We start from the raw sequence: 14,435 nt of genomic DNA on the forward strand, positions 1-14,435 counted from the left end.
ATATATATATTACGAAGTCTAACCTAACTGTCAGTATTTCTTGGTGGCTTTTAAGCATCATTTTAAAATGTTGAGGTTGGAGGTGTTTATAGTAAATATTGGAGGGAATGTTTCATTTAATCTTGTTTTATTATAAACAGCTTTCTATTTTTTAAAAATATGGCTTTATTATATCCATGTCAGTAAAAAAACCAGATTATTTAAAGTGATGGGTTTTTTTTTCTTTCTTTTTTGCACATGATCGTGAGCGTCAGCTGTGTTTGTGTTGTTTTTCCATTGCTGGTTTGCTCAGCTTGTGTTTGTCTGTTCCTCAGTTCTTCAGAAAGGACCAGGGGGATTTCTTTATCGGCTGCTTGTTCATGACTGAGCTCAGCACGCCCTTCGTCTCCCTGGGGAAGATTCTCATTCAGGTGAGACGTCACGAGCATCCACCTGAAACCAGCAGGGAGGTCCTGCACCTGTCCTGGTCCCTGCATGCTGAAAATATCAGCTGGTTGGAAAAAAAACCCACTGATTAACCACCAACACTGTCGAGTCGGGCAATCATTTACTGATCATGTAACGCTTGCAGCTGTTTCTCCCGCCGTGGCTTAGCAACAGTAACAGTTTTTATTATTTACCATCATAAAAAACGTTTATTAAGAGTTCTGCCTTTGGTTCACATCACAAAGCAAAAAATGTTGAGCTGAAGTGACCAGAGGCACAACAGCGACTGGTTGATTTTACTGACTTCAGAAAGCTCACAAGAACAAATAAAATAATTAAAATAAGCTAATTTTCCCCCTCCTGGCTGTTTATCTGAGGGATGAGGAGGATATTGTAGTTATTTTAATCTGAAACACCCACGAGGGATTAAAGCCTTCAGATTTGTGTTTTACTGTTTTATGTACATTTTATTCTGTTTGTTTTTCTTACTTTTTAAGCTCTTTACAAACAAAAAGTGTGTTTAATAGAGTGTTTTTATTCAAAGGTTCATTTTTAGTAAAAAAAAACAAGTTGATTATTTTTTCTTTTTTTCTCAGAAGGTGCAGGACCTTATGTAATCAAAAATCTGAGTGTCTCCATTTCATGTGGAAGGTAGTTTGTCGCTGTTCTATCAATAATTAAGGTGCACGGCTCGACAAAACAAAAACCATCAGTCAGCAGCTCTCCGCTAAGATAACACTTCATCCTGGTTTTTTCAGAAAACATCAGCTGCTCTTTCCTTCCCATACGTTGATAAACACATTGTGACGTGTTCATTAATCTAATCTAAACATTAACCTAAAATTAGAGGAACCTCTGAAACCCAGTGGAGAGTTGGCCGTCGGGTCTTTGCTGACATCTGGTGCCAGCAAAGAAAAAGAGCAAAGCAAAGCTGCTCTAGTTTATTTAAAAATTATTTTTGGATTAAAAACGACACATGCAGAAACTCAGGCTGACATTTCCAGCTCTGTCAGTTTGCCTCTTTGTCTCAGAACAAATGATTTATACTAAAAAAACAGGAAGTTGTTCTATTAAAAAAGTGCAGCAGAGATTAATATGTTTCAACTGGAAGGATAAATATTTAACACGAACTGATGCAGTGAAATTTTGTCCTGCAGGTCAGAGTTTAAAACAAGATCTCATCTGATCTGTCAGCATTTAWAGTATCTGTTCTGAATGACCCTCAGCTGCTGCCACACCTGACTTTAATTCACCATCTGTAAAACTGATGGAGTTTGAGCCAGTTTTATGTTTGCTAAGCTCAGTTAGCTGTGGCGGCCATCTTGAATCAGGTCAACTTTAAAGTTCTGCCACCGGTTCATCAGATATTTTGACAGTGGTGGGCACAGCTAAACCAAAAGCTTATGCTTACTAGCCACTAAATATATGTTAGCTCGGCTAATGCTAACCGCTAAACAAATGATGAAAACTAATGTTAACCGCTAAGACTGGTGGGCCTGACACAAACCTGTTATTAATTTTCTTTTTGTTTAATTTGCTACAAATCGGCCAATCCAGACCAGGGTTACTTCTGTCTAACTTGTAATACTGACCAGATTACCCTTTTCAGAATAAAAGCATTTATTTGATTGTGTTTGTATTTTTAAAAATACAGTTTCAAGTTAATCAAACAACAAATAGCAAATACGTTCTCTACCATATTTTATACCCAGTTAGTTTTTGTATTTGTTGTTTAAATATTGTTTTGATAGTCTTAGTTGGAAGTTTAGCTGCTAAAGATGCTACATAAAGTGATACACGGAGCTTGACATGTCCAGGCACTGTAGAGGGGATAGTTTTTATTTTATTTAGGATAAATGGCATAAAAATAGAGTTTTACACTTGTGAATTTTTTTAGTGGACTTAGTGGAACCTAATTTAGAGGAAGCTAATCGGTCCGCTAACAGTTTACAAAGTTATCAWAAAAGCTAATCTGCTAAATGAGAAGCTAGTTTCTCTATTAGCAGTTAGCCTCTGCATGGAGACATTTATATGTTTACCCCGTCATAAAAGGCAGGTGATAGCAAAGTGTGAAGATGCTTCTAATAAAAAAAACCTTCAGGTTCTTGTTTTGCATCAAACAAGCTGTCAGGAATTTGCTAAAAACAGCAGAAATGCTTTTTCCTTGATAGAAATCTGTGTTTATTTTTTTCTTCCCTCCTTCTTCTCTTGTTTCTGTCCTTCCTTTTCTCAGATCGGGCTCCAGGACGGCTGGCTGCACAAGGCCAACGGAGGTATGGTTCTGCTCACCTTCTTCATGTGCCGCATTGCCCTCTTCCCCTTCATGTACTGGATGTACGGCCGCCACTACGGCATCCCGCTCTACAGCGTGCCCTTCCACCTGCCGCTCTCCGCCAACCTGGGCAACTCCTGCATCCTGGCGCCACAGGTCTACTGGTTCGTGTTGCTTTGCAGGAAGGGCTACCGTCTTTACCAGCGGAGCCGCGGGCCGCAGTCGTCCCCCGCTGYGTCCCCCACCGCCTCCCCCTCTAAAGATGATTGATGTCCGTTTCGCAGCTGCTACCTGAAGCTGCACGTTCAGTTACTAAATCAACAAATCCTGGGGCATTTTTTCCGTAGACTTTAACTCCTCTGTTACAAATCTGCTGCCTAAGTGGACCTCTCCGCCTCCGATTTATCGCTACTACTGAACTTTACTTTTTATTTTCATTTTGGATTCAACTCCAGCCTGGATGGAGTTAAAGCGTTTCACACCCGCAGCTCTGAAGGACGGCCCGAGTGAAGCGAGAGCTATCTGTGGAGAGGTTTGGTTTGTTACAGTGAGCGGCTGTTTCAGCACGTTCTGGTYACAGTTTTGTTTTTGTTTTTTCTGTCTTCAGTTCGTTCATTAAAGAAGGATTCATAGCTGAGGTGGATGGAGAAGCTCGTTCAGGCAGTATTAGCAGGAAAAAATAACGGTGAATAAAAATACCTCACCTCCTCCACTCCTAAGAGCTAAAAACTGGCGTTATGAACATTTAATGTGACTTTTTTGTTTTCCGTTCACAAATCTCCATCAACTCAAATATCAAAGTTTTATTTTGAGTCCTTTTTCCCTCGTAGATTAAAATTTTTTAACTCTGAAGGTCTGACTAAACGTATCCAAAAAACAACCAAGTGGATTAAGTTCTCTATTTAAATCACTGCTGTTTGTTAATGTGAATTTTATTTTGAAGACATAATCTCTGCTTAGATTACACTGGACCATATCAGCTGACTGTGAGGGCCAATTTAGGGCAGCTTGGGATTAAAGAATTGTTACATTACTGATAGCCAGATTAGAGTCAGAGCTTTAAGATGAGCCGGGGTTCATCGAGGCAGACTTAAGAAAAATAAAATGAAAAATCCAGATATTTAGAGAGAAAAACTGTTACAAAGTTTGATTTGTGACCAACTTTACTTTATTTTCACTTCAWCATCTTACTTCTGCATCTGCTGTCAAACTGAGCATCTAGTTTTTTAGAGTTTAAGTTTATGTTTAAAAAGAAACGTATTTTTAAAGTCAGATGGACTTTATATCTGGACCACAAAGGACCATTAATGTAAATATTAAGTTGATGATGAAAACTTATCAAAAAAAGAATTTATGAAAAGATAATCACTACGTTGCATTTCACTTTTAGGTATCTTATAAATGTATATAAAAAAACTATTAGTTTCTTACATGATCTGGTGTTATTTCAGCTATTTAGGGGTGCCAACACATAAAGAACTATTTTGGTAAAAATGTCAGATTAAAAAACAAAACATTCGACTTGATGTGGAACAGACTGTTAGGTTTGTAAAAACTGAGAAAAATCATAAATATCAATAAAGATCAATAAAGCTCTATAGCTCGATCCGACGTTAAGTTTAAACAAACCATAAAAATACTGGACGTTATGAATCTGAAACAGGTTTTAAGATCGTTTTTCATCTTCTCCCCCCCAAAGTGTTTCAGTGCAGCTGGATTTATAATCGACAGTTTAAGAAACCTGATCTCAAAGAGAGGTTCTATTTAAATATTTATTTATAAATATCACCTGACCAAGAGGTCTGCAGCACACTTGTAAACTAACCAAAACAATTCCCTATAAAGGAAACAGTATTATACCACCTAAATGGTTGAAGTTAAAGTGCACGGCGAAGCATAATGATCATTTTAACAGTGACTAAAACACTGTGGATAATAAAATACAAGCAATAAAAATAAAAGAAATAGTTAAAATACAATGAATGAACACGTAGTTGTTAAAATCAAAGATCTTTAAATTTTACTCTCCAAGAGAAACACCATCACCCAACTCCTGGAAGCCACACCCCTCACTCTGCAGCGAGCCTTTAGCCCCKCCTCCCGTCAAGCAGCAGCCACACAACATGTTTTCCTCTGTCCAGGAGAGATTATTGGTTTCTGTGAATGTTGAGACCCCAAAAGTTAATGTTAGCTCGCAGCATCTAATGCTAACGATATGACCACCCTTTATGAGACAGCGTTAACCACACCCACTCCTGATTTCTTGGCCAATCACAAAATCTTTCACATATACGCCACTATTAAAAAAAAACATGTTCTGCCCAGACTTCGTATAGAGAACGTCTCAGAGCATTTTCACAATCGATTCTCGCTCAGAATAATCCAGATTTACGGTTTTCTCCCTGATCTCCCAGAACACACAGAGCCCCGCCCACCTGGTTTAGTTCTTCGAAACAGGAAGTGAAGTTTTCCTTAAACATTTTAATCTCTGTTTTCTTTATGTTTCTTGCAGGCGTTCGTCTCGTTTCCCATTTTTACGGATGTGTTGGAGTTGTGAAGCACTTAAACTCGTTTTTCTGACATTTTCTGGCATTTATTGTAGATTTTGTTGGATGTAAAGTATTAAACATCGTTACGTGTCCAGTTCATTCAGTCGGACGCAGCACTAACATCAGGTCAAGAAGGTGATCCACACCTCGTTTTATTTTTTTAGTCTTTTAGGGAATATTTGTTAGTTTTTTTTTGTTTGTTTTGTTTTCTCCTACACTACATTTCATCTCACAGTTCATTCCTAATTATAGCAAAATGCTTTAATATAATTTCAGAAATCTTGTAATGTTGTAAAATATGAATATTTTGATATATTTTAAAATGTATGAAGTGAAAGTTTGATGAAACAATAATAAAATATAAGTTTAGCATCCTAATTCCTAAAACAATAATTCAGATAATTAAAAAACTGGAGCCTTTATTTATATTCTCACCTGGTTTCTGTGGTCCTTAAAGCTTTTATTTGTTCTTACAGATCAACTATAAAACCTTAAACATTAGTTTAAAATATTCACATTTAATTAGTGGACATTTTGCAACACTAAGTTCGCATAAGCTACTAAATCCTGCAGAGCTGTAGCAGCTGAGCTGAGTCATTTTGTGTTTTTCTGATGGGATCAAAGCAACAGGTCATTAAAAAAACCAACTTAAATACTTCGTCTTACGGGTCAGATTCTACAGTTTAAACTCGTAAAAGGCGCTGAGTCAGCTTGTCGGAGGATCGGGGGCAAACAAGAACCCTGCGGCTCGTTTGTCCGTTTCTGGCTGCAGTCCATGGGGGRAGTTCAGACCCCCCTGTTTTTGTCCATGGCTGATCACACCACCGTTACTGGAAACGACCCAAACTCCATGTTTTGTTTGCTGGTTTCCCTTCTCTTTCTTTCTTTAACGTCTGCAGTTTGGCTTCGTTTTAGTTTCACTGAACGTYAGAAACCCGCAGGTCGCTCCGGCCTCGTCAGTCTGAGCTCCGGCCAGCTCGTTTGGGTCGATGGGTTCTGAAGACACACAGTTTCTGCAGAGGAAGCAGCTCTGCTTCCATCCAGCTTTCAGCAGAATTATAACTTTAAACTGAACTTTTTTTAACATATGAATATTATATAATGAGATCGGCTATTTTAACTAGTTTTAAATCTTTAATTTCAATTATAGAAACAAAAAAAGTCTTAAATCAGCTCAACTTATCTTTAGTTAAGGAAAATAAATATAACATTCCTCTCATCGACCCAAACATCTGTTTTTTATTTCATGTTTTGTTTTGTTTTTTTCACCGTCACTTCTTTATTATACAGTATTTGTGAAGGAGTATGTCTGCTATTAAAATAAGTCTTCCTCCTGCCTGAAAGTCCAGCTCTTACAATTTTTTATTTACAGGTCGTCTTCTCAGCCTGAGTTGGAATATTTGATGAAGCACTCAAAACTTCTGCGCCAGCCGACAAAAATAAAGCCATTTCCTGTGCTTACTTTAAAATATACTTACAGGAAAACTGCGACAAACGAGCCTTCAGCTTATCTGTGAATCAAAATACTTTTCCGGTGATTTATTTTAAAAAACACTCGGACCTGGCTGAAGCTTCAGGTCAGGTTTTCCATGCTACAGTAAAATTATAACTTAAAAAGTTAAACCCAGTATGGCTGCCTCGTGAATAAAAAGCAGTTCTAACAGCGTTAATAAAACCAGTTTGAGTTTTATTAAGTCAGCTGACTGCTTCAAACTCTACACCCAGTCAAACACTAATCTTTGGGCATTTTGTTCCACTTCAAAATGTGAAAATAGACATGACGCTGAAGCATAAATCACCTTTAAACACGTATAAAACACTCTTATCATATCAGGGTTTACGCTACGAGTGAGGCGTCAAAAACAGGTTTCTTCATCATCTGTTCTGCTTCCTGTTTTCTCACATGACTGCTCAGGGTTGTCTGGTTCTGATCGGGTCAGGGTTGAAGCGTGAGACGTGAGGTTGAAGGGTTCATCTTTGAGTTGCGCGGCTGCGTTTTGTTCCACGGATTCTGGACGTGCTTCATTTCAAGCACAGAGAAACAAAAAATTAACAATGAACTGTTGCTGGGACTAATTTTGACCTGTGGACAGAACCAAACTTGGTCTCCAGTGCCTTGAGAAAAAAACGATTTCAGCAGAACTAACATCGGCAGGCAGTGTTTACAGGTTGTGGCTGTATTTATAATTCAAATGTAAAATTAAGGAAGAAATCATAAGAATCACAGTTTGTTTTAATTAGCTGAATCAAACTGTTTAGAGTGATGATAGCAGGCAAATCTTTATATAGATATTTTATATTTTGTAGCATTTCATCAATAATTCCTCAGATGTTTTATATGTATCGTTTGAGCTTGAACCCTTTAAAACATCGATTATATCTCAATGTTTGCAGTGATTTGTTAGTGTTTTGATTTTTTTCTGTCCGTATCACTCGGCATTCCCGACTCATTTAAACGCATCACAACCTTTAACACTTCCTGCCCCACTTATTTTTGATAACATTCAAAGTTTTCATACATATATGTAAAAAAACAAAAACATATCAGACTCGATGCATCTGTCCTGTTTTTTCTAGTGTGACTTCTTTTTTGGAGAAAAAAAAATCTCTGAATTGAGACTGAAGTGTTTTCTGAAGCCAGAGGAGTTCTGTAGCTGTAACCTGTGAATTCAGAGCACCCTATTAAACTTCAATAAATCTGATCTGATGGACCGGTCCRCTCGGCTCTCTGCTTTGTTTTTATCGCCTCGTGGTCTGGTGTCAATCAGCAGTGTGTGGTCAGATTAACTGGGATTATTGTTGGTAATTATTGTAGTAGAGCCTGTAATCTGATTCAGTTCCCCCCCAAAAAAACAGGTACTCTTTAGGATTTTTAAAATTTTATCACAACAAATGTTAGCTACATATCTTAAAATTTGAATCTAATTGATTTCAGAAGTTGGTAGAATAGGGATGGTCAACTTTTTGTTGACACAGAGGGCCACACAGAGCTGTCACGTACCCAAAACTGCCATTTAAAAACTGTTTGTATCAAACCAACATACAATGCAACAACGTAACRTATTTAATGCTCAAATGCAGTGTTGTGTAAAGTACTACAAAGTGATATTGAGTAAAAGTACAAGTATCTTACCAAAAAATTACTTTTGTAAAAGTTAAAGTCTCCTTTAGGAATATTATTTGAGTAAATGTCTTAAAGTATCTGATATTTTTTGTACTTAAGTATTAAAAGTAAAAGTATTCATATAAAATGAGCAGCTAGATTTTCTGTAAGGACATTTATTAGGAGGTGACCACCCCAAAACAATGCAGAAATGACTGTTGTATTAAATAAAAAAACTGGTGAAAGTGTCAGAACAGCATCACTCAGTTGTAATGTTGTAATAGTTCCACTTGGTGGTGCTGCAGACTTGAGTCAGATTTAGCTCCTGAGGGGAGGGGGTGGCGTATGGACAGGTGTTCAAATAAAATTCGGCTCCAGGCCCCAAACCACCTCAGACTACTTCTGATGATCTGATTGTTAAAGTGTTGAAACAAACAAGAAGTAGTTCCTCACGGTTTTTCCTACTGAAGCACGTAGAACAGGTGGGATTTGGTAGCAGTGGCTCAGTGGTCAGTGCCATGGCTTCATAATCCTGAGGCTGCAGGTTCGAGCCAACTTTGCAATGGGAAGGGGTTTTGCTTTGAAGCCCCAGAATGAAACTGAGCCCCACCGTTAATCGACTCTGAACTTCAAATGGAGCTGAGGGAGATACAAACATCTGAATCATCTTGTCCCCTCCTCCCCTCCTCACCACTTTACATCCCAAAATACAGCAGCAGACCAGCTCAGGGACCAAACATAGCTCAGACAACACTGTGGGGGGGTTGTGGGGGGAGCAGCAGTAGGTGCACGTTTCACCACTTGGTCTGGCTTCTCCTGAAAGGTTAGTTGGAAAACTCCTGAACTCCGACGCTACGAGGAGAAACTGATCTGTACGGGAACATTAATCCCTTTTTCCACCGTGTCACCGAGTTTTTCCACCACTTATAAATAACAAGTGCGTTTGCTTTTTGCTCAGATTAGACGGGACGAGACAGTTAGAGAAGCCGCCTGATGAGAGAAGATCTTCATGGAGTTTCTGTCGAGGAACCCTCCTGTAGACGTCATCTTCAGCTTCACTGGAACCAGCAGATAGTTTGGAACAGATAAACACTTTTTAAAAAGACGTGTAAATCTTTGTTTCAGAGATCCATTTGATTTGAACACAGCAGGTGTCAAAGGTCACCATGGATGGAGTGGGAGCTCAGGAGGTCCTCGCCGAGTTCAGGGCCACGCTGGAAGCCGCCGTGAGCGAGGTGCACGTGGACGTGAGCGCCTTCAAGCAGCGCGTGGAGCAGAGGATCGACGAGCTGCGCCTGTCCAGCGGACCCCTGGCCGAGGCTGTGAGCAGGCTGCAAGAAGAGAACCTGCAGCTCCGGGCCAAGATGGAGGCCCTCAGCCTCCTGGTGGAGAGCCTCGCCGGGGCCACGAGGAAGACCCCGGAGGAAAGCACGGAGGATCCGGAGCGACCCGGGAACCCAGAGGATCGGACGGGACTCAGCAACAGTACTGGGTCAGAAAACAACCAGTCCACACAATCAGAACCATCTGGCGCTGGACGGAGCCATTCAGGCAGCAGTCCGGCTCCATGGAGGGTCAAGAGACCAGCAGAGGCTAACGTGAGTCTTTCTGCTGAAATATCCTGCTAAATGATCTGAGATCAATATGAAGATACATTAAAAACATTGATTTTCTTTATTTATAAAAGTCTGTGTGAGTCCAGGTGTGGTTTCTGTGAGTTCAGGTGTGGTTTCTGTGAGTCCAGATGTAGTTTCTGTGAGTTCAGGTGTGGTTTCTGTGAGTCCAGATGTAGTTTCTGTGAGTTCAGGTGTGGTTTCTATGGTCCAGGTGTGGTTTCTACGGTCCAGGTGTGGTTTCTACGAATCTAGGTGTGGTTTCTATGATCCAGGTGTGGTTTCTACGAGTCCAGGTGCGGTTTCTATGATCCAGGTGTGGTTTCTGTGAGTCCAGGTGTGGTTTCTACAAGTCCAGGTATGGTTTCTATGATCCAGGTATGGTTTCTATGATCCAGGTGTGGTTTCTATGATCCAGGTGTGGTTTCTGTGAGTCCAGTTGTGGTTTAGTGAGTCCAGGTGTGGTTTCTGTGAGTCCAGGTGTGGTTCAGTGAGTCCAGGTGTGGTTTCTGTGATTCCAGGTGTGGCAGAAAGACAAAGATAAACACATTAATTATGAAATAATCACAAATACAAACATCCAGAGCCAGATGATTAAAGGTCTGGAAATGTAATGAGTTTGTTCTCCAGTAGTCTAAGTCTGTAGCAGTGGGACTAAAGGATAGCTCAGGAAACCCAAAACAATTCTAACTATAGGATTTATTACAAAGGAAAGACTGAAAAATCTCATAGAAACTGGAAGTTTGAGTCAGAACTGAAAACTCTGCCTCCTGTTTAGTAACTCTAGTTTCCACAAATAAACCTGCAGTCTGAGAGAGAAGCACTCTGTTAGGAAAAGAAGGAAGCAATAAAATCTTTAATATAAGATAGAGTTTGGTTGTTGAGAGATTTGTATTTTTTAATGAAAAATATTAACATTTTCCTGAGACTAAAAGATTTTGATTTTCAGAGCAGAAAGGGAGCATCTATTGTAAATCTTTGACCTTTGACACCAGCGTGACAGATTTTACAGCCTGTGTTGTCAGATATTATAAATAATTTTAATTTAAATTACATATTTTAAATATGAATATTTAAAATTCATGAATATTTTATAACTGTGGTCATATTTATGTGTATAAAATAAATGACAGCACATTGTTTCGATGTTCCTGCCTTGTTATGTGTGCACTCGGCTGCTCGTGACCCACTTTTTTTCAGCAGGTCCTCCAAAGGCCACGAGTATTTTTGGTKTTCTGATTCAGGACTGAGCTGAAGCTCTTTGAGCCTCCGGCTGCGGCAGCTTGACAGCTTTTCCTCCTCTTATCTCACCGACTACAGCACGATGACAAACCTGAGGCGAAGCTGCAGAAACTGCTGTTTCTGCTAAAATGAACCAAGAACGCTGAGACACTTTAAGTTAGCTGAAGATGCTAAAACTGAGTTCGTTTAATAAGAAGAAAATAATTTAAAGGGAGCAAAATGGTAGCTACTGTAAACACTAAAATAGCAACATGGTATCACTAAATTGTTGCTAAAAACTAAAGTTAGCAAAAATGTAGCTGAAAGCTAAATGGAAAATAAAGGGTAAAATGAGCAAAACTATAACAAAATGTTTAAGTTAGTAGAACTATAGCTAAAAGTTTAAATAACAAAACAGCAGCTAAAAGCTAAAATGAGAAAAATCAAAGGTAAAAATCTGATTTGAAGTATGCAAAACTGTAGTTAATGCTAAATAATAGCTAACCTAAAAGTTAAAGGAAGTATAGCTGAAGGCTAAAATGCTAAATGTTAGTTAAAATTAGCAAAGCACTAAAAGTTAGTTAGCAGAACTATAACTAAAAGCTAAAACAGCAAAACCATATTTAACACTTGAAAATAACAAAATTGTTGCTAAAAGCTAAAACTAGCAAAACTGTTGCTTAATGGTAAGTAGTAGCTAAAACTAAAATGAGCAAAATGGTAACTAAAACCTAAAGTTAGGCCAATAAAAGCTAAAAGTTTTAATGTGTCAGTGGTTCTTAAAGCAATATCAGCTAAAAACTAAAGGTGATGTAAATGTGTTTTCAGTAAACACTGAGCGTGGACGCCAGTCCTCCTCTGACATCAGGTCATGTGACGCTGCAGGTCGTCACTCCGAAGACGGAGACAAAAATAGATCTTCGCCTCATCACTCAGGACCTCTGCCTCTGAGCTGATCCGAGTGTCAGGTTTCCCAACGGAAAGTTGAATTGCTGCTACGCCCACGTCAGTTATCACACACACACACACACACACACACACACACACACACACACACACACACACACACACACACACACACACACACATACACACAAAACAGCTGTCGTACCGAAACTCCCTGCAGACATTCTCCTACGAGGTCACCTGGTTTTTACTCGACCGTCAGCCTCGACGTGACGAATCAAAGACCTCGCAGCTCCTGACGCCAGATCAGAACATTCTGTCTGTGTTTGTGTGTTAGCAAAATGTCTCATCAACCACTGGCTGGATTTAAACAGAACTGTCAGGGTCCTGGTGATGAAGATGATGGGTGTTAGTTTTAATGTTTATGTTTCTAAGCTGACGTGGAGGTGAGCATTAGTTGGAGCTGATCAGACCATCGAGTGTCTGCTGACCCCTGGAAGCATGAGGAGATGAGAAGAAGACACCAGAACGCCCGGGCCGACTGTCCAAACCCTGGATTTAGGGTTACGGCTCCAAATTCAGGGTTAAATCTGGGTGTAAGAAGAGTGCAGAGGAAACTCTTCTCAAAGGGGGCAGCTTCTAAATTAGCTCTCAGTGGGAACCTGGGTTTGTTGGTTACAGCTGTCATGAAAGCAGAAGCTGATGAACAGCTGAGGATCCAAAGAAACAATGCCTCTAAATTCATTTTAGCCGCATCAGAGCAGAGGTGTTGTCAGAAAACAAAAAGCGATGGTCCAGAAACATGCGAGCTGCACGTTTGGAAACATTTCTGTTTGTGATCCTCAGGGTGAGTCAAAAGTCTCAGGACGTCCTTTTAGTTCAGAAATGAACAGAGAAAATGAAACATCCTGACACCCCAGTACGTAATGGTTGTCGGGGTCTAGCTTAACATGACCACCATTTTGAAAGCTGCCATGTGTGCTCGCACCTGATTACTTCCTGGAACATTCAGGTTTTTCTTTTTTTTCCTTTTTGTTTCTGAAATAAAAGAGTGTCCTGAAACTTTTGACTCACCCTGCACATTAAAAAGTTCTGTTTGTTTGCTAAAAAGCAACTTCATTAGGAAAAATAAGACAAGAAAAGTCTTTATTTGTATTTTGTACACCTTTAAATGAAGTTTCTCTTCTCTTTGCCTCAGTAAAAACTTAAACTCCAGCTTTTTGTATTCTTGTCTTTGCTGTGCAGGGAACCATCACGAAAGGAGAAAAAACCGTCTCAGACGTCTCTGTGACCTCCGAGAACCACGATCAACCAGGTGAGCAGCTTCACTGTCATACCAAGTGCTTCACAGCCTGGTTAAACTTACAATTCTTGTTGTTTGTATGTTTTTTACCCTCCAACAGAAAACAGTAGTGCCACCCAAAGTCCTGAAGCTTTCCCTCAGTCCCACCGACCTCTGAGCTCCAAACCAAACCAGGAGTCCTGTGCAGCAGAAACCCTCAGCCCTCCTGGTCAGTTCCTGTCTGAACCGATTGTTGTGATAAGAAAAATGGTCATTTTCTTCACTTTTTATCTGGATCTTGATGTTTCAGATGCTGATGAACCTCAGCCTCACTTCCCCGTCATCGCCATGAAGACTAAACCCGGTCTGGAGGGTCCGCTCGCTGCCAAACCCGCTCAGTCCCCGCTGGTGTCCGCACGCAGAGCAGCGGATCATTTATTTAACTTAGGTACCTCAACGTGCCGCGACTCCGTGTTTAAAGGGAATCTGAATTCGTTAACCACAAATAATTTCTCTTCAGGCACGTCTTCAGCAAAGGAAAAGACCCAGGACCAGCCAGACCCTGTGTCTTTGGTCCATCTCCCCCTCACAGCTGTAACCAAAACCAGCTCTGAAGCTCCAGCTGCAGCTAAACCTGATCCAGCTTCAGCTCCAACACAAGAACCGACGACAAAACCAACGGAACATCCGCTCAGAGGTACAGATTCATCATCCTGCCTCTGTAAAGTTTAGAGAACAGGCTGTGAGTTTGATTTATCCCACCACCATTCAGACACGAGGGAACCCAAGTCCCACTTACCTCCCTCCACCATCGCCAAACCCACCGCTGACTCGCCTCAGGCCCAGACTCTTCCAGCATCCCTGGACCCGCCTGTGAAACCTGGAGAATATCCCTTCAAACGAAGTCAGAAGGACCAGAAACTTGGAGCTTTCACAATAAAAGCTGAGCAGATTTCAGTTCCTGGAAATGTATTTATTTTTATTTTGATCATTTCAGCTCCGGTTTTAAAGACCCCCAGTCCCAGTCTGAAAAGAAGCGTGAGCTTCTCTCAACCTGCAGGTC

At 40.2% G+C, this 14,435-nt stretch overlaps 2 protein-coding genes across 5 annotated transcripts in view; both read left to right on the plus strand.

The window, feature by feature from the left end:
• The window catches only part of tlcd3a (TLC domain containing 3A), a 22,742-nt gene extending 14,777 nt beyond the window's left edge, over positions 1-7,965 (plus strand). Inside the window, exons 4-5 of the mRNA XM_014003976.1 lie at positions 315-410; positions 2,660-7,965. Coding sequence (XP_013859430.1) covers positions 315-410; positions 2,660-2,968 — 405 coding nt within the window. The 3' untranslated portion in view covers positions 2,969-7,965. The remainder of the gene's footprint in view (positions 1-314; positions 411-2,659) is intronic.
• Positions 7,966-8,584: 619 nt separating this feature from the next.
• Positions 8,585-14,435, plus strand: part of smtnl (smoothelin, like) — an 8,708-nt gene continuing 2,857 nt past the window's right edge. The window contains exons 1-7 of one of the 4 annotated variants that reach the window (XM_014003978.1): positions 8,585-9,222; positions 9,309-9,948; positions 13,336-13,405; positions 13,494-13,601; positions 13,683-13,820; positions 13,893-14,069; positions 14,145-14,432. In XM_014003978.1, the coding sequence (XP_013859432.1) occupies positions 9,517-9,948; positions 13,336-13,405; positions 13,494-13,601; positions 13,683-13,820; positions 13,893-14,069; positions 14,145-14,432 (1,213 nt within the window). In that variant the 5' untranslated portion in view covers positions 8,585-9,222; positions 9,309-9,516. Of the gene's footprint in view, positions 9,949-13,335; positions 13,406-13,493; positions 13,602-13,682; positions 13,821-13,892; positions 14,070-14,144; positions 14,433-14,435 lie in introns of all 4 variants that reach the window. The other 3 variants (XM_014003979.1, XM_014003980.1, XM_014003977.1) reach the window with 3 other exon arrangements.

Source organism: Austrofundulus limnaeus, unplaced genomic scaffold, assembly GCF_001266775.1.
Source record: "Austrofundulus limnaeus strain Quisiro unplaced genomic scaffold, Austrofundulus_limnaeus-1.0 Scaffold21, whole genome shotgun sequence".
NCBI lineage: Eukaryota > Metazoa > Chordata > Actinopteri > Cyprinodontiformes > Rivulidae > Austrofundulus > Austrofundulus limnaeus.